The sequence below is a fragment of the Quercus robur genome, chromosome 3 (assembly GCF_932294415.1).
Source record: "Quercus robur chromosome 3, dhQueRobu3.1, whole genome shotgun sequence".
NCBI lineage: Eukaryota > Viridiplantae > Streptophyta > Magnoliopsida > Fagales > Fagaceae > Quercus > Quercus robur.
The window spans coordinates 34,571,983-34,596,629 of record NC_065536.1 but is presented as its reverse complement, the minus strand read 5'-3'; the positions used below and the strand labels follow the sequence as shown (position 1 = coordinate 34,596,629).

Sequence of the window (24,647 nt, the reverse complement as noted above, 5' to 3'; positions counted from 1 at the left end):
CCCTAGTTCATCCTTAAAGACTTGGTCCTCTTGTAGGGAGCTCTAGTTGTTTCTTTGGTTAGGGATGAACAAGGGCTAGTTACCCACTTTCAAGCCTCTTGCTGGGACCTTTTTGGGTTGGAACTTTGCTTCATTTCAGCATCTTTAGTTGGGCCACATGGCCCTTTCTTTGTTTGGGCTTGCTCCCTTCTCCACGAGATTCTTGGGCCTACAAAATGGGCATAAAAGACATGCTTTGCCATTAGTTTTTTACTCCTCATAGGCTTTAGTTGTTAGTAGAAATAAAATAAATCTATGAGATTTAATAAATATTTATGATAGATTTTGGGTATTAATTCTCATAGGCTTTAAATAACTTCTGATAATTTTTACTATGGATTACTTTGTAAATGATATTTTCTTTGGGACATTTTTAAATAATAACCTCCAATATTTTTCTTGAGAATAATATTTACCATGGGTTTTAAATAAATATGGTAACAACCACTATAATAGAATAATGTGATGTTCTCATGAGTTTCTCTATACATAATCATAATGAACATGTAGGATGAATAATTACCATGAGTTTTGGTAATAAATATTATGAATGTTGTGATGTAAGATGGATAGTGAACATGAGTTTATAATATGAAATAAATAAATGTCATGAGTCTAATAATTATATCTTTCCATGGGCTTTTATTAGATGATCGCTATGAGTTTTGAGAGTAGATAATTCATAAATTTCATGAGCTTGTAATATTATAGTAATAGGTTTAAGAATCTAAAGTATTGTTCATTATTGGACTTTTAGGTGAAATAATTATGATATAGTATTTTGCCAAGTATTGATAGCCTTGGGCTTTCGATAAATAGTGCCAATGTAAGTTGGGTTTTTGATATTGCCAATGAGAATTGGGCTTTGATGTTGCCAATGAGAGTTGCGATTTGATATCGCTAATGAAAATTGGGCTTTGATGTTGCCAATGAGGATTGGGTTTTGATATTACCAATGTGAATTGAGTTTTGGATAAATAAATCGCCATGGTTTCAAACCATGGGCTTTGATTATGGATTTGAATTCCACTGATAAAATTGTTTTGTCATGAAATTGAGTCATGGGCTTTTCAAATATTGCCAAGCATAAGTATTCTTGGGCTTTAAATAGAATAAAATGTGTGTATTGGGTTCATAAGGCCCGTTTTGGGCTTAGATAAATAATGATAATAAAATTGGATAAAATATGAGTTTTTTGAGTTTTTTGTGATAGTTTATATCATGACCCAATTTAGATAACGAGACATGAAATATTTGTGATTAACATAATAATAGAGCCAAAAAATGTTTGGGAAAACCCAATAACTTATAGTGGTATAAATAGGTGGTACTCAAATAAAGTTAGGTGTAAAAAAAAGTACCCTAACAGATGTCTTTCTCTTTCGGTGGGTCTCTCTATCTCAGACTGGTGTCTCTCCCTCCCTGATTCCCCTTTTTGCTCACCCCTCCTTGTTTCCTCCCCTCTTCACAACCTTCCATAGTTTTGATCTGGGTTTAGAGAGAGGCTGAGATTGGTGTGGTGGTAGTTGCGAAACAAAAATCGATGGTGGTGGTCGATGGTTGTGAAGCAGTGGTCGGTTGGGTTCGGTGGTGGGTCGAAGGGTGGGTTTGTTGTTGGAGTGGGTCGTGGGGTGGGTTTGTTGATCGTTGATTGCTAGGTTTGAGATGTCTTGGTGTTCTTGTTGGAGATTAATTTGTGTTTGTGTTTGGTTGACAAGAAAGGGTAAGAACATCCTAAAAAATTTGAGTTGGTGTTCTTATTTTATTTTAATTTTGCTTTGTATTGGTATGGTAGAGTTGGGTTTGTGTTGGTATATATGAATTGATTTTGTTTTGGATAATTTGGTTTATGTATATATACATAAATGGATTGATTTTGTTTGTATAATATTCATTTATGATTTTTCTGGGTTTGATTTTTGTGTTCTTATGTTTGATTTTTTGGGTTTGTATGATTTTTTTTGGGTTTGTGCACTTCTGTCTTTTTGATGAAGACGATGGCCGATCTAAATTCATGTATTTTAGGTTCTCATTTTGTCTTTTTCAGTTTTTATTTTGTTAAAATAGATAAATTAATTTTCAAAATCAAAAGTCGATGTGGATGCTTATGTGTCTTTTTTAATCATTATTTTATGTTGATATGGTATTTTTAATATTATTTTATTGGCCACTTCAGCAATTAATGTGCCAAGAATGCACTTTGTTTGTCACATCAGAAATTTCTGTTAAGTGAATAACGGTAAGGACCAAAATGGAACGCGTTAATTGATTTAGAAACTAAGAATGATGAAATGAAAATGTAAGGACCAAAATAGAAAATATGCAAAATATAAGGACTAAAAGTGTATTTATGCCGAGTTAAAATGACAAAAACACTACTTTTGACCTACAATCAAATGAAAGTAAATTTCCATCCAACCACCAAATTACACCTATACATCACACTCGAATATATCAATCAAAACAATTTGACCAAGGTCAACCAAGGGTTGACTAGAATTTGTTAATGATTAAAGCAAACTCCAGCTCATATAAAAGATAATTGAATTCCTTTTAAAAAAATTGCTTACAAACTTAGATCGGATTTAAAATGAGTAAAATATTACGAAAACATTGAAAATTTAAGAAAAAGTGTTATAAAGTTTGATCATAATTTAATAATCAAATTTTATATATATTTCCTTGGAGGTTTATAGAGCTATTCTATTTTCATATCAAGAGGAAATATAATTGTCTTCATGAAAATAATTTATTTTTTCAAAGAATCCTTTGATAGATTTCTCTTTGAATGGATTCTATGCACTAGATTTCTCGGAGTGGCAATTTGTGTTCACATGTTGGGTTCGTGTCATATCAATTCATGAGTATCCAATTATATGAGTCAACACTAATATGACACGTTTATTAAATGAGTCAAAATTCCTCAACCTTAACACAACTCATTTATTAAACAAGTCAGCCGAGTTGATCTATTTATCAGATTTTATAAAAATGGAAAATAAAAAATTATGAAAAAAACAAACAAACAAATATTTTTAATATAAAATTTAGAACTAACAAGTAACTCTATCACAAATAATCATTCAATACTAAAACATATTTGAATATCACAAATAATCAATCACAATATGTTCAAGAAAATAAACCACAACAACTAATAAGTTTATATACCTAGGGTTTAAAGGATATATTGATAAAATGACATTTAATCAAACGGGTCAGATGAGTTAAATGAGTTTCATGGATTGAACACTAACCCAACCTGTTTATTAAATGGGTCAATCGTGTCAATCCAAATATCACACGAACTCATTAAGTCTCAACCCATAACCTACTAATTTTATATCATGTTCTATCGGGTTTGTGGGTCGTGTCCAACTTTGCCACCCCTATTTCTCTTTATAAATTACCAAATCCATGAATAGACATCTATTACATTTGCAACTGTCTAAAAAAGTGATTTAACATATAAAGTGTGCGTTTGGGTTATGATTAAAAATTAAAATTATTTCACTATTTAGTTTTTTTTTGCTAATATTCATGGGCCCACTGTACTATTTCAACTAACTTTTACCTTTATCTACAGTAAGCAATAATTTTTTAGTTTTAGCAAAATAAGCTATATTTAAACACACTCAAAAGTTTCATAAAAGCCTGAATGAAACCAATTTGTCATATACCAAGAAAAGAGTTCAGACCGACACTTATGGCCATGTAAATGATAAAGCATTAATGACACAATTGAACAAAATTACAATCACGAGATTAAGAAATATGTTATGGTGCCTGTAATGAGCGGGCCCGAGCTGCAGCTCTCTCTAATGCCTTCAACCTGCTAGATTCCATACGAGTTTTCTGTTCTTCTGTGATCTGAATTTCGCTAATTTGAGTAGTTCCATTATTTGGAACTTGATTTGTGTCAGCAGCAACTTCCTCACAGTGCAAACTCTGTAATTAATTACAAGGGCAGAGAAAGTCCAGCAAATATTAGTTAAGAGCTTGTTTACTGGCTTAGCGCTAAGTTACAGCCACTATGGAGTAAATTCCTTGGGTTTAAATCCTAAGTTTTTAAAGAGAAGTGTTAAAATTATTTATTCCCAAGGAGCTTGTATTTTCTAGTTCATTTTTTGGTTAAACAACTTGTCAACTAGATTATTTGAAAGAAGATAAATCTCACATTATCATTCATGTAATAAGAAATTCTTTTACCATCATTCTCATGCTATGGAAATCATGGTTAACTAGGGTTTTAAGATAAGAAATATAGTGTAGTGAAGATCTACTAGTAGCAAAGCAGTGGAAATAAGGGGCATGACAATGAATCGAATTTCAAAGTGCAGACAAGAATGAAGGATTCATGGAGGTTGATCCTAATCAGTCGGGATCAATGCTAAGTACATGAAATCTATATCCAGTCCAGCCTATCAAAAGCATTTAGAAATAGAACAGAACAACAAAATGCAGCCCAAAAAAGCAACAAGGACAGCACCGATGTTAATCTTAAAGGTTGACAAAACTTTATAAGTGCTTATAATTGTCGTGTGAGCTAATCACTGACATAGACAGACACAAATGACCATCAACCACGTTTGAGTTTCATCTTCTTATCCTTGTTACTTTAACGTTTCATTCTCTTTCCCAATACTTTTAACTATTGCCGTATTACACTTATTCCCCTTATCATGTATGTAACTTCAGATAGTATTTCAAAATGAGAAGAACCCCTAGTTGAAGCAGGTAGCCATATTAACCATTAAGACCACATCCATTTTTAAATCATTGGTTGTACCAAAAGAAGCTGAAATAATAAAGAGCCTCTAGGATAATATTCTATTGAAAGAAGGAAAGGCTAATTGATCACTTATGAAAGCATTAAACAATGTGTTAATACTTCAAGAAAGCTTGCCAAGAGTTTTGTAGCTCAACTGACACCTCCTAGTACTTCCATTGAAGACATTTTTTGTGATAACGTGAAACCTCATCAAGGCAAGACTCTTTGGACCCACCTCTTGGGAGTAAACCACAGATAAACGACTCCACTTGCTAGAATCGTGTTGAAACTCTTAGTCGAGATTCGAACACAGGATGTTTAGGTCTATAGCTCATCCCAAGCCTCCCACCACAAGGTTTCACCTTGATGGAGAGGTACAAGGTTCAAATCCCCCACCCCAACTATCAAATTATCAAAAAAAAAAAAATCCAAGCAAGCTACCTGAATTGACAAACTATTTTATTGTAATATAATAAGTTTGCATTAACTTGTCTGCTGCCCCAAGTGCACCCAGTGGAAGAAGAGGGGGGAGGGGGGAGGGGAGGGGGGAGGGGGGGGGGGGGGGGGGATTTTAGAAATTCAAGAGGTAACCATATTATATTCAAAATTTTAACTCTTGAAGAATCATCTACCATTTCGGACATGAGGTTGTGTAAGAAATTTTGAAATTTTCAGATACACGCAAACACTCATATAATATTATACTATGTCCATAGCTGCATTTGCTGAACATTCAAATTTAATTTATATATGCAACTTGTTTTACCAAATTAGCTTCATTATCTGTTTTGACAGCAATTAGATTTGATCAGATTCCAGTTTAATCAAACCAGTCAGTTCCACTGATTTGTTTCATAATTAAGTCTGAACTGCAAGGTAGCTTAAATAAATAAAATTCAAGAAATACTTACTTCAGTAGCTGTCTCATGGATATCATGGAACATGTCCAGTATATCATCAGCATCATTATTCCTCGAAGATGGGTCTCCCTGGTGATGGCTTGGTGCTTCAGAGTTCATGGCTTCTGCAGGCACTGAAAGAACAATATCAAAATTAGACAAGGACCACTAAGAGTACTACATTCAAATTAGTTTTTATTTTTATTTTTTATAAGTAATAAGTTTTATTGATATCAAAAAGGGACACCCTGGTACACAAGGAGTGTACAGGGGTCAACTAATCAAGTACAAAAATTACAAGAATCAAGAAAATCAAGGAAAGAAGAGAATGATTGGTTTTGCAAAGCAGCCAACCAATCCAATAAAGTTATAAAGAAAAATAACTTCAAGTCTGGTATGGATCTCTCGATATCTTCAAAACATCTGTTATTTCTTTCCCTCCAAAGACACCACATTAAACAATGGGGGACAATTAACCATATATGACCATTTTGATGATGACCAAGCCTGCCTTGCCAGCAAGCTAGAAGCCACACAACAGACTGCGGCCACATAAATAATATTCTACAATTTAGGATAAACTTGAGTTAGAAATTTTTTCCACCCATCAAATGATTCTCCATGTGTCTTCAAAAACTACTAATTCCGAGCGACATCTTGGTATGCAGTGGGGTAGGTTTCTCTGGAAGCCTGTTCTGGCCTAGTCCCAACTGAACAGGGCTGGGAATTACTTGAATTCTTAAACAAATGGTGGGTGAGTATGAGATTATGGTCACTGACTTGCCTCCGTTACATGGAAAGACAGGGAATGAACCGGTCCCTATCCTGTCCTGATCCTTTTTATGGGCAAGAATAATTTTAATATTTTATTGAAAAGAGACTACTTTTTTTTTTTTTTTGATAAATATTGAAAAGAGACTACTTTGTGTATAAACAACATGAAGAAGCCTAAAGAATTGCAATGGTTCTTTATCTACAAAGGTAATGACTATGAATAACTCAACAGAAGTGATCCAATATTGTCATCACAAACAAAATTCTTTTAAAATTGTACGCCTTTGCTCTTTTAGTGGGAGTGTAGCAACCATTCAATATGAAGGACGGACTTAAAGAATTTGAAACAAGCAAAGCTCATGTCTGAACAAGTAAAGAAAATCTTGCTTGCTCCAGACACACAGGGATCCATCCCTAACCTCCCCTGCTGCCATCACTTGTAATAAAGCCTGAGAATCCTTCATACTCCACTTTGCAGCCAATCACTCCTAGGTTATTCCCAGATTGATCCATCAAACAACTGAAACCAATACTAGTTCCAGGAGATTTTTTACTTGAGTTATTCCTTAGTATCCCAACTCTTTATAAATCAGAGTATTCAAAAATTGTCACATTACTCTATGCATGCTTGCAATTACCTTATTATTCAGGCATTACTTTCTTCGTAGGATATTTGTCTTGGAAGTTTTTTAGAATATACCACTGTTTCTCTAATTTTTTCATCTTTTCTAGCTCATAAATTTTCTAGTGCACACTCCCTAGTGCCCAATATAGAAAAGTTATTAGAACGGTTGAGGGAAAATGTAATTCTTTTTTTTTCTTCTGGTTTTAAGTTGAAGAAAGGCAGAAATATCTGTTAAGATGGTTGATTTAATATTAATAGTAATGTAGGATTGGACATAAATGAAATGAAAGTCTGGAAAGAAGCTTCAGTTGTGAAACATCTATGGTATGGCTACTTTCCAAGAAACAAAGAATACACGGACATCCTACTGATTGTATTGTGCACTAAGAAATTCTTGAACTTTTAGGTAGAATTGAACCCCATGCCTACATTTGATTGGAGCGAAAGAAATGCAAGAAGCTTTGATGTGAGCAGAACATGTTGGAGCTCAAGCTTTTCTTTATTAAGTCGCTTCTTGAGTGGATGACAGCATCTGGGTTGTTTTCCTTTTCTAATTTATCCGAGCTTATTGACTTTTGTAATTTTAGATCTTAGCTTGTTGAGCTGTTAGTATACTGCCAGTGCACTTCTTTTTTCTTAATAAATATTTTTTTAATTACATACCAAAAAGAAAAATTTTAATTGGAGGTTTAGAAATGCATCGCAGGCATGGTTGTTTAAAGATTGGAAATCTTTCATTCAATTCAAATCGTAGCAAAAATCATATATTTATAGGCACAAACTGAGATTGATCTGGATTGTAAAATCAGAAGTCATTACTGATTTTATGGATTAAAAAGTGGGCCAAAAGAACAGAAGCCACATGCCCCATCAAATCATCAATGTTAAATTGGTTCAAAAACTTAACTCCAAATGCCAAATGAACTTAAATAGACCCAAACAATAAAATAAAATCCCAACAACAAAAGCCTACTCTATCTGAAACTGACAAAATTTAGGTTAGGGGCTTAGGGAAACAGCTTTGTCAATTACAAAGCTATCAACATGTAAGTATTTGAATAACAGACTAAATAATATAAAATATCAACGTGTTGTCAATTAAGCATTGATATCATAATATTATATTACTAAATATCTCTTTGGTTTTCAAGTAAAAACATGATAGGATTCATAACGTATATGCATAGATTTTGTTGATAATCTGATGTTTTAATTTGTTCTTGGCTGAGATTAGTAATATTTGAAAAAAAAAAAAAAAAAAGATAGAAAGAATAATTTAAAATGTCGATTTTTTTTCTTTCTATTTTCTTATTTTTTTTTATAATTTAATATTAATTCGTACCTTTTATTTTAGCTACGTCAGCTTCTAGATCTAAAACAAAGGCTCTACCTTTTGAGCTACACCCCCTTTTTTGAGTAATACATCCCAGGTTATTTTATGGCAATAATTTGTGTTGAAAAAAAAGTAATTCTTAAGCTTTAAGTAGGGTTTCTTAACATATATGTAAACCATTTATAACTAATTTTCATATTCCATAAAATTTTACAATCCTTGATTCAATCTTATGATTCAATATTTAAGATAGAAAACCCTTTTTTTAATCCAAACTAAGATCCAGATTTTAACAACCTTGCTCTAAGGTATACTAAAAACAATCCTATTATGTTCTTGCCACAGGAAATGATAATAAGTGGCATGGGGTGAGGGGATGAGGAGAAGAACTTGGTTAATAACATGCTAAGATCACAGCAAACATTCTACATGTGAGAGATCGTACATATTCAAACCTAGAGTACTTGGCCTTGGTAACGTGGAGATAGTGAGGACCCCTTCTATTGATGCCTTTAGAGAAGAGGGTTGTACTAGAAAATTAGCAATTGCAAAAAATTGAGGCATTGAACCTGTAAAGGAAAAAGCTATTCCTAAAAACTAATTATTCCTTAAGAGATGGGAATAGCAATTCCTGATGCCCAAGAATAGTTTATACAAAATTACATATTTATAAATTCTATGAAATGATATAACATTTTATAAATGAAAACGAGTAAATGAAATATAAATTATAAATTATATTTATTATTTATGATATTGTTTTTTCTCATACAATGTATTTATGTATTTTCTATTATATTATATTACAATATTTTTCTATATTTAATTATACAAAGGGTAAAACTAAGATATAATTCATTTGAGAAGATTTAATTCTGCCTTGTTAGGCAAATGATTGTGGAGATATGGAATAGAGAGAAATGCCCTTTGGAGGAGGGTCATTGAAGCGAAATATGGGAATGGTTGCGGTGGTTGGTGCACAAAACTGGTATCAGGGACATATGGTGTTGGTATGTGGAAATCAATTAGAAGTGGTTGTTTAGCTTGAGACAAGAGGACCTGCTATCCCCCATGTTGTTTCTGGTTATGATGGAGGTCTTCAGTAAGATGTTGAAAAGAGCTAAAGGGGCTGGTTTGTTTCGAGGCTTTAGGGCCAATGGTAGATGGGGGGGAGGGGTTTGTGTCTCGCATCTTTTGTTTGTGGATGATACGATTTTGTTTTGCAATGCTGATGAGGAGCAGATTCTACATGTTCGGATGCTCCTTTGTTTCCAGGCAATGACAGGTTTAAAGGTTAATGCGCTGAAGAGTGAGATGGTTCCCATTGGGGAGGTTCCTAATGTCCATGCCCTGGCAGAGATTTTGGGATGCCGGATTGGGTCTTTGCCTATGACCTATCTTGGTATGCCATTGGGGGCATCCTACAAGTCCCCTACTATTTGGGATCTTATCTTGGAGAAAATTGAGCATAAGTTGGCCGGTTGGAAGAAGTTGTATTTGTTAAAAGGTAGAAGACTAACGTTATCTAGTCTCCCCACTTACTATTTGTCTCTTTTTACCATCCCTCCGCATGTGGCTAATAAAATTGAAAGGTTGCAAAGGGATTTCTTGTGGGGGTACTCCAAGTTTCATGTGGTGGGTTGGGACAAGGTGTGTGCACCTTTGAAAAATGGTGGGTTAGGAGTAAGGAAATTAACTACTTTTAATAAAGCCTTACTAGGGAAATGGTTATGGTGGTTTGGGATTGAGGAGACAAGGCTTTGGAGAAGGGTTGTAGCTCTCAAGTTTGGGGAAGAATGGGGGGGATGGACATCCAAGCTAGGTAGAGGGGTGCATGGGTGTGGCTTGTGAAGAAGTATCCATATGGGAGGGGAGGATTTTAGCAAGAATATTCGCTTTGAGGTAGGGGTGGGGGATAGAGTAAAGCTCTGGACAGATCAATGGTGTGGGGATTCTCCACTTCATTTGACTTTTCCGAGGGTGTATGGGATTGCATCCAATAAAGAGGCATCGGTGGCCTCTTCTCTTAAGCGGTTGGGGTTAGAGGAGCGGAAAAGCTGGGATGTTCATTTCATTCAAAGACCAAATGATTGGGAAATGGTTGGTGTGGATGATTTTCTCCGTACCTTGGGTTCAAATTTACCTCTTACCGAGAACGGAGATCATATGCGATGGAAGTTGACAAAGAATGGGGACTTTGATATTTGTTCGTTTTACTATAAGTTGAAAAGCCCCTTGCCCATTATTTTTCCTTGGAAAGGTGTTTGGAAGGTTAAGGCTCCTCGGCGTGTTTCCTTCTTTGTGTGGACTGCTGTATGGGATAGGATTCTTACAGGTGATATTTTGAGGGGCAGAGGGTTGGTTCTTGTCGACTGGTGTATCATATGCTGTAGTAATGGGGAGACAGTGGATCATTTGTTACTACATTGTGGAAAGGCTTATCGGCTGTGGAGTTTGGTGTTTAGATCTTTCGGGTTTTCTTGGGTCTTGCCCAGATCAATTGTGGATGCTCTATTCGGTTGGTGGAATTGGTCTGGGAAGCATGTGTCTAGCATTTGGAATTTTGTTCCATTATGCTTGATATGGTGTCTTTGGAGGGAGCAAAATAAGAGGACGTTTGAGTACATGGAAAGCTCGGATGACCAGCTACTGGCCTCTTTCAGTGGCACCCTGTTGATTGGTCTAGAGCTTGGGGACTCACCTTTAGTGATTCTCTCCCTATGTTCCTTAGCTCTCTTCTGTGTACTTAGTATCTTTTCTTTTTGTTATCTTTATACTTTTTTTTCTTTCCCTTTGTTTTTTTCTCTCTGCCTTATGTTTTTCTGCATAAGGTAGTGTTCTTGAATATATATCTTTATTACCTATAAAAAAAAAAAAAAAAAAAGAGTCTCTTGTGCTGTTGTCCTACATTATTGTTTTAAGTTATTTCTCAGCTAAAAATAATTCGTATTCTTTCCATATCTTCTTCTTAAAAAAATGCATGTGAATATATTCAAGAATATCTCCTCTTATCATAATTGTGGCATATTATGTTTCAAGCAGCAGCAACAACAATTATAATGCACAAAAGTCACAACATCCAAACATGTCTTGGATGTTTTAATTAACAAAATATCCAACATATTAGCAAGATATCGAACATACCTTGCTCAACATTTGAATCGTCATGTACTAGTGGATCATGCAACTTTGTGGGATCCCCTCCTTTGGCAACCCTCTCTCGTAGTTCTCTAAGACACATCTGTTCAGAATGTGCAGAAAAATGTCTTACAGACAGACGTACTCATTACATGTGTACTTTTTGACACATAAGAAAACTCTTACAACTTGTTTTTTGTGGATACTACTCACAATATAGCAGTATGAGATAAAAATGTTATTTTGACAAATTATATGCATAGTTACCATCATGCTACTATAAGCTTTAGCTGCAACATTTAGGGAATAGATATAGAGAGAAGAGAATGTCACAATTTGTGTTGTGGCATCTTAGGCAAACCATCTAGATCTCAAACAAATTCCTTTCTTAGTTAAAAATTTCAGCCTAAATTCTCTTATTTTTTTCCACTTTGTTTAATGAAATCAATGCATATGCTCAAAATAAATTCAAATTACAGAATAAGCGTATGATCAAGCTCATATTTATTCGTTAAAGATCCATCCAAAAGTAATTTAAAATAATGCCTGCATCTTTCTGCTATATGTTGGTATATACATGATCATCAGAACAAAAAGGTTTTTAGAATTTATTTTTAAAAAAGGGCCCAAAACATTTGCATTAACGTTCAATTGGCCTACGATTTTGGAAAACAGATGATGCTTTACAAATTTGGGGAGAAAACACTTATTTAAAAATAAAATAAAGCAACAGAAAGTAATAGGATCAGTAGAGAAGCGGCAGCAACATTTTATGATTTTTCTTTTTCTGTTTCTCCCCCACCTTTATCTATTTTATCAGTTTCATTATTTTATTCTCTCTCTTAGTCAACCCTCTCTAATGTTTTTATTTATTTATTTTTATTTTAAATTGAAGTTACTAGTGTCTATTATGAGGTTTATCGGTGAAAGATAGATTTTGGTACATTATTGTCATTAAGCATGAATTGGTACATTATAATCAATTTGATAGAGAAACCAGTACATTATAAATCCCCCAAGAAAGAATCAGGCTGTAAGTAGTCAGACTAGAAGTCTTACAATCCAATACCAATTTCCTTTGATTGCATTACTCGCTTACCCTTGAGTCATGAGGGCAAAACTAAGTGCAATTTGCCATGTGTTGTGATTAAATTTAAACATGTGGTTGCAGCATTGACTAATTTTCCACACGGTTTAATTTATTGTCCTTGGAAAGAGATAACATTGGTTGGATTTAATTAGGGAATCTAAGATGCAGCATCTAGGGAATTGTACCTAAACTCTACCCTAATAGAAAATGGCAAACATGTTCAGTCTACATCTAGTGAATTTCTTCTATCAGCTTTTTTCCAATATTCATCTCTACTTCTCATTAATAGACAGACATTCAAAAAACATAGAAATTGAACGAATGCGAAGATGGTAGTTGAACTCCCTTCAACCACAAAATAACTATAGAGATAAAAATAAATAAATAAATAAATAAAAACCCGAATATCTAACCTTTACACGCTTTGTAGCGGCAACTTGTTCTGCTTTATGCACAAACTGATCGAATGAGTAATAAGGGAGTAAACGGGAGTGCCATTCACTATACAACCCAATTAGGTTTCCCAAATCACTGACCTGCAAAGTACAACAGAAAAAAACACTCTCAATGCTCAAAGGTCGAGAATTGAAGGCTTGAAGGCAAATATTTGATTATGATAAAATTACCAGAATGTTAAGAAAGAAGAGAATACCTCGTGACCGTGGCCGCGGAACTTGAAGGAGCGAGGAAAGTGGCGAAGAACGTAGCCAAGGCCATCATCGGAGAGGATGAGCTCAGGTGTGAGCTTAGGCCTAGTTCTCGGTGCCTTCTTAGGCTTTTCAGTGGATTTGGCTACGCCGGTGCCTGTGGTCTTGAAAGAGGAAGAAGGTCTTGTGGATTCCGAATTAGGGATCGGAGCGGAGGCGGAGGCGGAGGCGGAGGAGGGGCAGTCACGCGACCAGTGGCCTGGGCGGCCGCACTTGTAGCATCCTGTTGGTGCTGCCGCTGCATTCTCCATTTCTTCTCTTTCTCACTCACTTCTATGTTCTCAACAACAACAAAAATCACTCGTTTTTTTTTTTTTTTTTTTTTTTTTCGGCCGAGGGTTTTAAAGCATTGGCCTTTTTTTTTTTTTTTTTTTTCTCCTTGGCGGGAAAATGGGGAGGGAAATATGTTGGGTCGGATACTCTTGAGTCTTAGATGGGCTGGGCCGAAACTGGGTTCAGAATCCTATCCGTCTCAGCCCATCACGCATGAGGCAGGCTTTCTTGAGCAAACAGGCTGGGTTTGGGTCTCCTCGTCCTAATTAAATCTATCAATTCTTTTTTTTTTTTTTTTTTTATTTATTTAATTTCATAGTTATAATGAGAATGAAGTAGTTGAACTTAAATGTCTTTGTTGGAAATATCATAAATAATGAGGTGCCAATCAATTAAACTATAGGACTTTTAACTTTTTAAAAAGAATAATATAAACCACACAAAATCAAATAAATATTTCACATCTAGCAACAAATTTGAGAGAATTGTACAAGACTATTAATTTTTAAAAGGAAATAATCTTGTCCAATAAATATTTTCTACACATGTTTATATAATCTTATAATGAATAAGAATTTTATTTATTTATTTATACAAAAAATGTGGATGAGAATTTGAGTTCATGTTCTCATTCATGGAAGCACCGAAATTTAACATTGTGTTACACACACACACACTCTCTCTCTCTCTCATAACCCAAAAGATCTAAAAATTTCAAAATTTAGATCTCTATACTTTTCTTCTTATCCATTTTCGGTAACCAGCAGCCTTCCAATTGATTACACAAACTTCAATTAGCTAAATTAGAAAATGCCAGAATATTAAAGGGGAAAAAAAAAAATCCAAATCTTGCTCTTAACCGTTCTTGTCTCAAAAGACACATAGCAAATGTGAAATCTTACATGAGGAAAACTTTGGGCAGAATTAAGAACACCTTCTTCATCTGCAATGTACATAAATGGTGACTTTAGAAGCATAACCATAAAAAATAGCCTTGGAATCAAAATATACAATGGGGGGAAAGAGAGATGAGATATGATTGAACCTATTCTGCCATGGTTTGGGTTTGTCTAGATTAATAGAATCTGATCCTTGATAATTTGTATAAATTGGCACTTCAATTTGGTCAAGCTCTTTTTAGTTATTCTAACGTGATTTGATGCAAATATTTTTCCAAGCCAAATTTGTAAAAAAGACCTAGGATAGGAATTGGGATTAGCAACTCAAAAATCTCGCAAATGAAAATGCAAAGAAATTAGGGATGAAACATCTTGACAGAATTTTGATGATGTTGTTCAAAATTAATATTCATAGATGGGGTAAAAATTTTAGTCATACACACCGATTTAATATACAAATATGCTTTAGATCACATAGTGTAAGATTTCCCATTTAAAATATAAGATATATATATATATATATATACATACATACATACACACACACACACACATATAGATATATAAAGATTAGATCAACAGCCAAACTAAGCTTAAAATAAATAATAAAAGAACAAAATTGATCATCCTCCCAAAAGTCCAAGAACTTTGAAACTAACATTCCAGAATAATAGAAATATAGAGTTAAATAAGAGAGAGTGATAGAAGTGCACAAACACATGCCTGTCTGTCGACTAACAACAAAGGGGTTGACTATCGCGAAACTATGGTTTGCCAACGAGTCTTTAGGTTGACCAACGCTAACAAAGAGTAAGTAGTATCTATGCAGTAATAAAATTTCTAGTAACTTCTTAATTGCAAAGAAATAAAACTCATACATCTACCATCCATGGCTTTGATACCATTGACTACCCAGGAGAGAGCACAACAATAATATAGAAGTATAAACAGTGATAAAATAGATGATAAAGAAGAAAATATCAAAATAGATATATTCAAAATAAGGTTAAAATGGAGTATGGAATATGAAAACTGAAACTAATAAAATCTTACTTGAATAAAAACTTCTGTCTTTGAAAACAACTTTCTTTGATACAAGCTTGAAAATAAACACTGTCTAAAGAGTTATAAGATTACAAAATAAAACTGTCTTAGAAACTAAAAGGTTACAAGGTTCTGTCTCAAGGAAGATTACAAGATTACAAAAGGGGAGAGTACAAAAGTCTTTCGAAGAGAGGGAGAGGGAAAGCTATTACAAAGTCTTTCTAAAGGTTGGAATCTTTGGAATTGTAGAAGCCTATTTGGAGTCTTTTTGAAGCCTGTCTTCTGTCTGCGTAGTCCATCTCTTTTATAGATGTAGTGAACCATGGTAAATTAACCTGAGTAGGTAAAGTTAAATCAAGTTAAATTTTCAGTAAGAACCATATATTCTGAGAATCAGAATTTGTCAAGATATATTCTGAAAATCAGAATCTGTCAGTCGCCTGCAAGTGAATAGTATTTTGTCTATCTGAGAATCTGTCCGCATACTAGTAAATAGTGTAGGGGGCCTTTTTTGTGTATGGTGTGTTGGGCTGGGTTGCCTCCTACGGTAATGGGCCCGAATATTTCTGAGTAAGGGAATTGGGACCAGTCCAATTGTAACTCAACTTGGGTCGGTTTGTGCACAAACTTATGCCTTGTCTGCCAGGAGTAAGTTTACGGCAAGTAGAACTGTTTCAGATGAGTTACGGCAGACAGATATAATAATAATAACCAAAATAGAGTATTCTGACTATTTAAATAAATGGCTATGTAATCCCTACTTATAAAGCATGATTACAGTCATGATAATGTCATTCACAGAGGAAGTAAAGAAAATAATACGAACTAATCAAATGGGCATAAATCAAATTTTAAGTTTAGTTTGCCGAAGCAAAGCCAAAGAGGGGAGAACGCCTCTTCTCAATGCAAATAATACCCCAGGAAAGGATCCTGTCGTGGAGATTAATGGCTTTGAGGGAGTCAGACCTGAATGGTTGTTGCCCAAAAAAGGAGTCAGACCTGATTGGTTGTTGCCCAAAAAAGGAGTCCTTGTTTACGTTTTGGAAGAGAGCAAGATTTGAAGGGGGAGAGAGGGAAACCGATTTACTGGTGCATGCCCACTGTATTACCTCTCATTTTTCCTTAATTTTCTCTCTTTTCTTCTCTGTTTTCTTTCTACTCCGTAAATGCTCTATTTTTCGATGCATTTCTCAGGGCACGGCAAGGGCCTTTTTATAGTGCCTGCCGTGACCATTGTTTTACCACTTTGCCCCTTAACCGCCTTTGTCTGGTCTGGGTGTATTTGCCGACCACCAAGTCTGTGCGATATTCACCCTTGCTAGACAAAGGCAGGTTTGTTTCGTTCCTCGGTCTATCATAACACTTCTTTCCTGCCACGATATAAATGTTTTCTCTCTCTATCTCAAGGCATGCACCCAACGGTTCCCCTTCAAACTTGCCTCTTTTGGGTGGTCTATTATCTTAGCAGGACGTACCTCCTAAAAGGGCTTGGGCAGGAGCTGCAAAATAGATCTTTTCCCCTCTCCCCACCACCAAACCATACCCCCCTTACCTCTTACCTCTGGCCCATGGCCCCACCACGTCCTATATTGGCTGGGTATAGGCTGGTGGTGCCTGGGCCTTGCGCGCGCTTCCCTTTTAGATATGTCCAAGAGTCTGCTTGTTGTTCATGCGTCTACCGTGATCTGGAGACTCTCCGTCTGTGTTTTCTGACCTTTCATGTGGGCTTTTCTTTGGTTTCCCGCTCCATTCAGGAGCTAGGCTTTATATGATGATGAGCCTTACATTTCTTTGGCCCACTCTTGATTTTCTTTATTTCCTACAACATTGAACTGTTATTTCTGCCGTAATAACTTAATCCTACTGGACCTCTTTTGGGCTAGCCGTTTATCTCTTTTCTTAGTGGCCTGTCATGGGCACTGTTTTGCTTTTACTCATGGGCTCCTATGTCCCTTTGGGCTTTCTTTTGGGCATCCATGACCCAATTGCTTTCTTTGGGTCCTCGGCCCGTTTGCTAATTCTACACTCCCATGGGCTTTTTACTAACTTCATTGGGCTTCCCCGGCCCAATAACCTTATTCTTATCCTTGAGGTTTATGGGTCTGCCATAAATCCCTTACTTTCTTAGTTTGCATTGCCTTGAACCTGCGGTGGCTCTTTCTCACTTTTCTACCTCATATACTGCCCATGGGATGCTATTTCTTTCTTTCCTGGCTTCTTTGAGCTTGCTTGCCTCTTCAAGACTCATTTATTTATTTGTTGGGCCTGTGATCCATTATTCCTGCCACTTGAGCCTAATTGGTTTTTGCTATCTATTTTGTCAATTCTTTGTTGCCCTCGTTATTGGGCTTTCTTTCTGTCTGCCTGGGCTTCCACAAATGGCCCTCAACAAATAGTAGTGACTCTGTCATTATCTGTCTGGGTTGTCTCGGATTTTTCTGGAGGCTATCCACACATGCTTGTGAATAGTGATCTGCTATGCTAATGAATAGTGATCTGTCACCAAGAATAGTGATCTGTCATCGATTTCTATTCGGGAGAGCTTTCTATCTATCTTGAAGCATCTAATCTGTATCTGCATAGTTATCATAATCTAGAGGATCAGAATTATCCTCATACTACTCATGCTCATGAACTACTCCATAATTACTACATAGAATGCAGTATGAAATAGGAAGATAAATAGGAACATGATCCTTTGCTGTCATCTGTCTAGGATCCTTAACATTTTTTCTTCTTCCAAAAAGCCTCCTTGCTGAAGGTCTTGGACCATATACGGCTATTCTGTTAGTGTAGTTGAATAAGTGGAAGCCTCTATCTAATTCTTTATGTATTTCATAAATCTTGTTACTCACGAAATTAGACCATTCTTGAGCCAAAGCATCCGGATCATCAAGTGATAAATAAGTATCTCCCGTATACCAGTTGTATTCAGGGATACATCCCCAATCATGAATAAGGACCAGAATGTGTGCTGGCTGAACTTCCATATGATAACTATTGTCCCAAATTGAAAGAGTACTCCATATAGTAATCCTTATATAATTAAGTCCTCCAATTTGTGCAGCCACTTCTTGGATGACTTTAGGAAATAAACTAATTTGTCTTCCAAAAGTTATGATCAACTTGCTAATAAATCCTGTTTCAAGCATCTCAAATAGCCATAAAAGATCACAAATTACTGGATCTTTTGTCTTTGTATTGATAAGTAATCTCGGATAGGGATTGTATCTGTTTCCTGTTCCTTCATAAACTCTGTCTGCGTCTCTGAAACTTTCATACCATGTGGCCTTATGAGATAGCCATGTATCATCTATCATATCTTCTATCCTGATAAATGCTGTAGAGACTAAAACTTTAAAAAGCTGCATCCATTTGTCATAAGAGCTTGTTAGTGCTTTATGAGTTAATATCTTATGTTGGATTTCAGGAAGTAAAGTTCTAATGGCAAGTCTCCTTTTTTGTTGAATCTTAGGGTGGAGCTTTGAAAAGCTTGTTCCCATAAGATAGCTTTTTAGAGACTGTGATTCCTTCTTTGTGGAGCTTGAATCCCCATCCTCCTTGCCAGGGAGTTGACAGCCAAGTGCTTCAATAAATGTATCGGTGTTCACAAGATATAATTCCAAAGCCTTAAGGGTCTTTTGGAATAAAGATTTCTGTCTAAGGGTAAAGGCTGCCTGTAGATTATCAAGAAGTAGTTTAATATGAAGAGGAAGGTCTGTAAATTCTCCGTCTTTGAAAATGAGGTTAGTGTGAAGCACTTCATGCAGAATTTCACTTTTGCCACCACAAGAATACATTGCCTTTGTTAGCATCATATCCTGATCCTGAAGGGATATTGTCTCTATCGAGAAGCCTCCATGCCTATTTGAAATCCTAACATAAGATTTTTGAGATTGTTTGGGTTTGGGTTGCACCGTTGGTGCCTTGCCCTTTCCTTTCATGTTTGCCTAGGAGGTTCTTTTACTCATAGTAGTCTGCAAATGGGTTTTGGGAAAAGAATTACGTCTTGAAAAATGATCTTGAAAATGAATATTTTCTTGCAAAGCTTCTATAAAATTTATTTTAAAAACTTTTCTGTCAATTTCCTTTTGTAAAGTCTTTTCAAAATGTTTTATAAGGAAAGCAAGAAAAGCATTTATAATAAAATAAACTTTTCTTTGTACACTTTTGTGCTCTTGCTGAGTAGTAGTAGTATCATGATAAAGTCTATTGGTGTCTGAGTGGCTAAAATTCAAAATCCTCACAAGGTCTATTATGATTTTATTTGTCCTGTATACAATGCTATATCTCTCATTCTGTAGTAAAGCTTCTCCATAAAGTCTTTCATTAATAGGAAAATCTATCAAGGGGTTATAATTAATTTTGCCTGTCAATAAATTAAATCTGTCATTATTCAAGAAATTACCACAATTAATGTTTTCTTTAATGATTAATAAAGGAGAATCTGTCAAAAGTTCTTTTGATAAAATATATGAATATTATTTAAGGGTACTATAAAGGGTGTAAATATGTCATTTATTATAATTTTGTTTGGTACTTCTATCATACTGTCAATCCATATACTGTCAGTCCATGCATATTGATTACAAAAGATTGCATCCATATTTCCGTCTTTTATGCCTTTTCTACTAAGTTCTTCTGTGCGAGGAAATTGGACTTTATGTTGGTGTGCCTATACAAAAAAGTAATGGGGAAATAGGAACAAATCTCTATCTCTTTATTTTGTCTCGATTTCTTTTTGTCATTTTCTGCCAATTGGTCATCTAGTAATATTTCTGTCTTTAAAGATGACAAACTTGTTTTAGCTCTATGGATTCCTCTTTCATCAATATCTGTTAAAACAGTAACCTTTTTGGAAGAGTGTTTTTCTTTCAAGACAAGTGGTACAATGAATCTAAAGAATATATCTTTTCCCAACACATTAGTTTTAATTCCTTCATCTGTCACTAAAAAGGGATAAAGTAAAGCCATAAAAGGAGTTCCTAAAATCATGGATGGTAGATGTATGAGTTTTATTTCTTTGCAATTAAAAAGTTAGTAGGAATTTTATTACTATATAGCCACTACTTGCTCCTTGTTAGCATTGGTCAGCCTAAAGACTCATTGGCAAACCATAGTTTCGCGGTGGTCAGCCCCTTTGTTGTTAGCCGACGGACAAGTGTGTGTTTGGGTGGTCCCGCAATGGAGTTTCCCGAGGAGGTGGTCCCGATAACAAGGAAACCAGTGGTTAGTAATAGTTCTGCCAATAATTATTAATTGCTTAGATTTAAAATGCATATGTTTAATTGCTCATTATCTGTTGCTAGGTTACACTTAGGTCAGGCACACACTAATTTGAGCATGGAAAATGATAGAATAGTTAATTCTAAGGAATATAGCATGCAAGATATAGACAGGAAATTGTTAGATTGGAATAAATGGAATATTCCGACAGAAAAAATTGATAAAATCTATCGACAGACTACATTCTTCAAATTATCTTTTTTGACAGACTACACTATAAAAATTGTTGAAAGAACTTACAATTTATTCAATGAATATGAAACAATTCAGTTATTTAATATGGATTCTATTAACCGACATAGAGAAAGATATGCATTTTTATACGTTGGTCTAGTCCAGGTAGCTGTAAAACCATTAACTATAGAAGCCTTAAATGCATGTGTTTTAATTTGTTTAAGAGATGACAGACATTTAAGATTTAGGCCTTGTTTGGTTTGTCTTTTCCCATTACTCAAAATTCATCACTCAATTTTCGTCACTCATCACTCATCACTATCACTCAAAAATACCCCAATTTCTGATAACTCTGTTTGTGGCTTGTTTGGGTGAAATATCTGAGTGAGTTTTGAAACTCCATCACTCACCTTTATGTCAACTGACTGGGTCCCACAAATATCAATTAAAAATCTCTGAACAGAACGGTCATAACTCTTACCCGCATTCTCTCTCTCTCTGTGTGTCTCTCTTCTTCACGCCCTTTCCACCCCAAAACGTCCCCAGCATCCAGAAACCCAAAATTATCAAAATGGAACTGTGCAAAAGCCCAGCATCATAAATCGGAGTGATGCTCTTCTTCCTCACCTTGAACCTGTCTGCGCAAAACCCCAATTCCTCTCAACATTTGGACCTGGCTTGAGGATCTTGTTGCCCCTCACTTCCCCGCCTCCACTGCATTAGATCCTCCCTCAGCTCGAACTCTAGAAAACCCACACGAAGGAATCCCAGACTCCCAACTCTGAACATAACCCCGTTTGGAAGGACGCCGGAAAGTGGGCCTTACACGATCAAAAATTGTGGTAGCATGTGGTAATCAATTATTCTTTTTAAATTTGGGTCGGTTTTTATTTTTATTATTATTATTATTATTTTTATTTTTTATGATCTTGATTATAATTGTTATGATTATGATAGTGTTTGTTATGTTTATGTAGTGGGTTTTTATTTATTTTTGCTAAGAGTGTTAACTATGAGTTTGGCTTATTTTAAAATCTCACTTTATTTTTTGTTTTAATGAGAGTTTGCCGTATCCAACGTTGCTCATCTTCCTCACCTTCAACTTGTAAACTTATCGCGGCACTGTGGGTCTGCTGAAGAGAAACTCGTGAGCCCTCTGTTGGTACATGCACTAAATTTCTCTCCGTTCTCATGATTTTGCCTTTATATTTCATAAATATTTTACTGCAGATCTTGTAAATTGGATTTGAACAATCAAATGCTGTGAATACTCTGCTTGGATTTGAACATTTTTATGTTAGGTTTTTTTTAATATGAAGATTGGAAGACCTCTGTCTTTTGAGACCTCTGTCTTTTGCTTATTACGATGGGTGATTTCCCTCTGCTTTCGACTATAATCCATGGGTCTGTTGAGGTCAGAGAGTTTTGTTTGGGTAAAAGATGATAATTGTTAGTATATAATATTTTAGACATATATCTGACATGCGTTCTTTATCTCTTTGAACATTTTTTTTTAAAAATTTTGAGAAACAATTATCTCTTTGAACTGCAACATTCAATTTTATTGTTATGTGAACTCTTTACTTACCTGAATTCATGTACCTAATTGGAGTTGATTTGAAGCATTGGATGTGCAATAAAGGATTTGATTAATATTGTAACTTTATAGGCACCATTGTACCTCTTTATTTGAAGAAATGCCTTTAAATTTTCATATCTTATTAAGTGTAGCACTCATCCTAAAACATAAACACCCAAACAACATAAGTTCATAAAAGGCAAAGAAGGGCAGGTTGGCTGGGCTGGTCTAGTCAGAATTTGCAGGCACTCTTTCTAAATTGAAGGGTGTGATAATAAGCTAAACTGAAAAATAAAAATAAAACTATAGTAGGACTACAATTTGCACTAGTGTCATTGACCAAAATAGGATATAAAATCTGCATTACTGTCATCTCTTACTGCATATATGTTGATGAAAACTTTTAGTACATGGTTGGCTATGTGTTGAATGACAGTGAATATGCCTTGTAGGGCTGGACGATTCACCACAATGTCGGAGGCAAGTGCCAGTAGCTATAACTCCAACTATAGGGGGCATGTGTGTGACATGAATCATTGCGTGTTGCGGATATCTTTGCAGCTCCATAATTTCGGTAGACGGTTTTATGGCTGTAGACATTGGAAGCCTGTAAGTATCAGCTGCGCGCTTACTATCATTGTTGTTTCATGGTTAAAGTTGCTATGCTCCTTAGCTCATGTACTTACCAACTTTGTTTAATATGCAGGGCAGTGACGAACATTGTAAGTCCTTTAAATGGTTGATGGCATCCCATGTAGGCGTGGAGTTGAAACAACACCGATTGTCATTGCGAAATTTACTAGGCTTGAGGAAGAGGCAGCTATGACAAAAAACAATGAGATGGAAGCCCGTGCAATGATAGCAGACCTACTCCATGGGGAAAGAGTAGCAAAGCATAGTGCTGAAAAAGCAAGGGTTTCCCTTCTTATGGCCAATGTGCGAGCACGTAAATATCAAGTTGCTCTACTTATGTCATGGTTGGCAATTGTGGTGTTTATTATATTTTCACTTGGTAATAGGGAGGTTGGATTACGGCAAATGTGTCTGCCATGACCTTTTTAATTTTTATTAGTTGTTTGGAAATGTATTGTACGTGTTGGGAGTGCCTTTTAGTGTAGGTGTTCGACTTGGCAATTGTATGTGTCGAATGACAGACTTATTGTATGATTCGTATACATATAATTGCTGTTTTGTAATGGTAGACATTTTGGTAGCATTCTTATTTTTTGTCATTCCTATTGTTTATGATTCAGTTGTGTTGTTAGTATATTTAAGCATTGATATGAATAAAAATAGGGCAAGCATAATAAATTGCCAAAAGTTCAGTTGTGTTGTATCTGGCTGTACCAGGATAATAAGTGTACTATTAATAAAAACCTATGTGTTTATCAAAAAAAAATCTACACTTTTTAACAAAATAAAAATTAAGAATCTGTTATTATCTCAAAAAAAGAAGAAAAGTGCACTATATATATATGTTAGGTTTGTAATATGTTTCAAAAGAATAAATTACTTATTACAAATGAAATACTAGTATAAAAAAAATTAGTCCTTTCAAGAAGAACTTCTTTGATAAAGCCTTTAAAGAAAAACTTAGAGAAACTCCTGATATTGTCCCAATCATTGCACATTGGAGGCTAATTCCATATTGGAGGCTAATGCCACTAGTTTGTATTGTGAACAAGCTTTGTTCTGAAACTCTTTTGGCTGTGTTATTGTTTTATGAATTTCCTTTTCTACCAAAAAAAAAAAAAAAAGATTACATGCCCTGTTTTGAATTCCTATATATTTTACAAGGTGATATAACATAATTATCCACTTATAACCATATCAGATATACAATAATTGGTCCTTCAAAAATGCTCCATTGCAAAAAGGTATTACATATAAAATGCATTGCGAAAAGGTATTACATATAACCATGTCCACCTGTACTTACATTACCAATAGGTATTACATACACTTACTTTAAAATTGCCAAAAAGAATTACATCAGAAATGTCAATAGATTATTGA

At 35.1% G+C, this 24,647-nt stretch overlaps 1 protein-coding gene across 2 annotated transcripts; it reads right to left on the bottom strand.

Moving 5' to 3' along the window:
• Positions 1–3,661: 3,661 nt before the first annotated feature.
• On the bottom strand, positions 3,662–13,688 carry LOC126717888 (uncharacterized). Of its 2 annotated transcripts, none has more exons than XM_050419841.1 (5): positions 13,322–13,688; positions 13,083–13,205; positions 11,586–11,682; positions 5,722–5,843; positions 3,662–3,987 (listed from the first exon to the last, which is right to left on the bottom strand). In XM_050419841.1, exons 1-5 carry the CDS (start codon positions 13,625–13,627, stop codon positions 3,817–3,819), a joined length of 819 nt encoding a protein of 272 aa, XP_050275798.1. In that variant the 5' UTR covers positions 13,628–13,688; the 3' UTR covers positions 3,662–3,816. The 2 variants fall into 2 exon arrangements, with proteins under 2 accessions (XP_050275798.1, XP_050275799.1); XM_050419842.1 differs by having other exon boundaries at positions 5,722–5,834.
• Between the last annotated feature and the right edge of the window lie 10,959 nt (positions 13,689–24,647).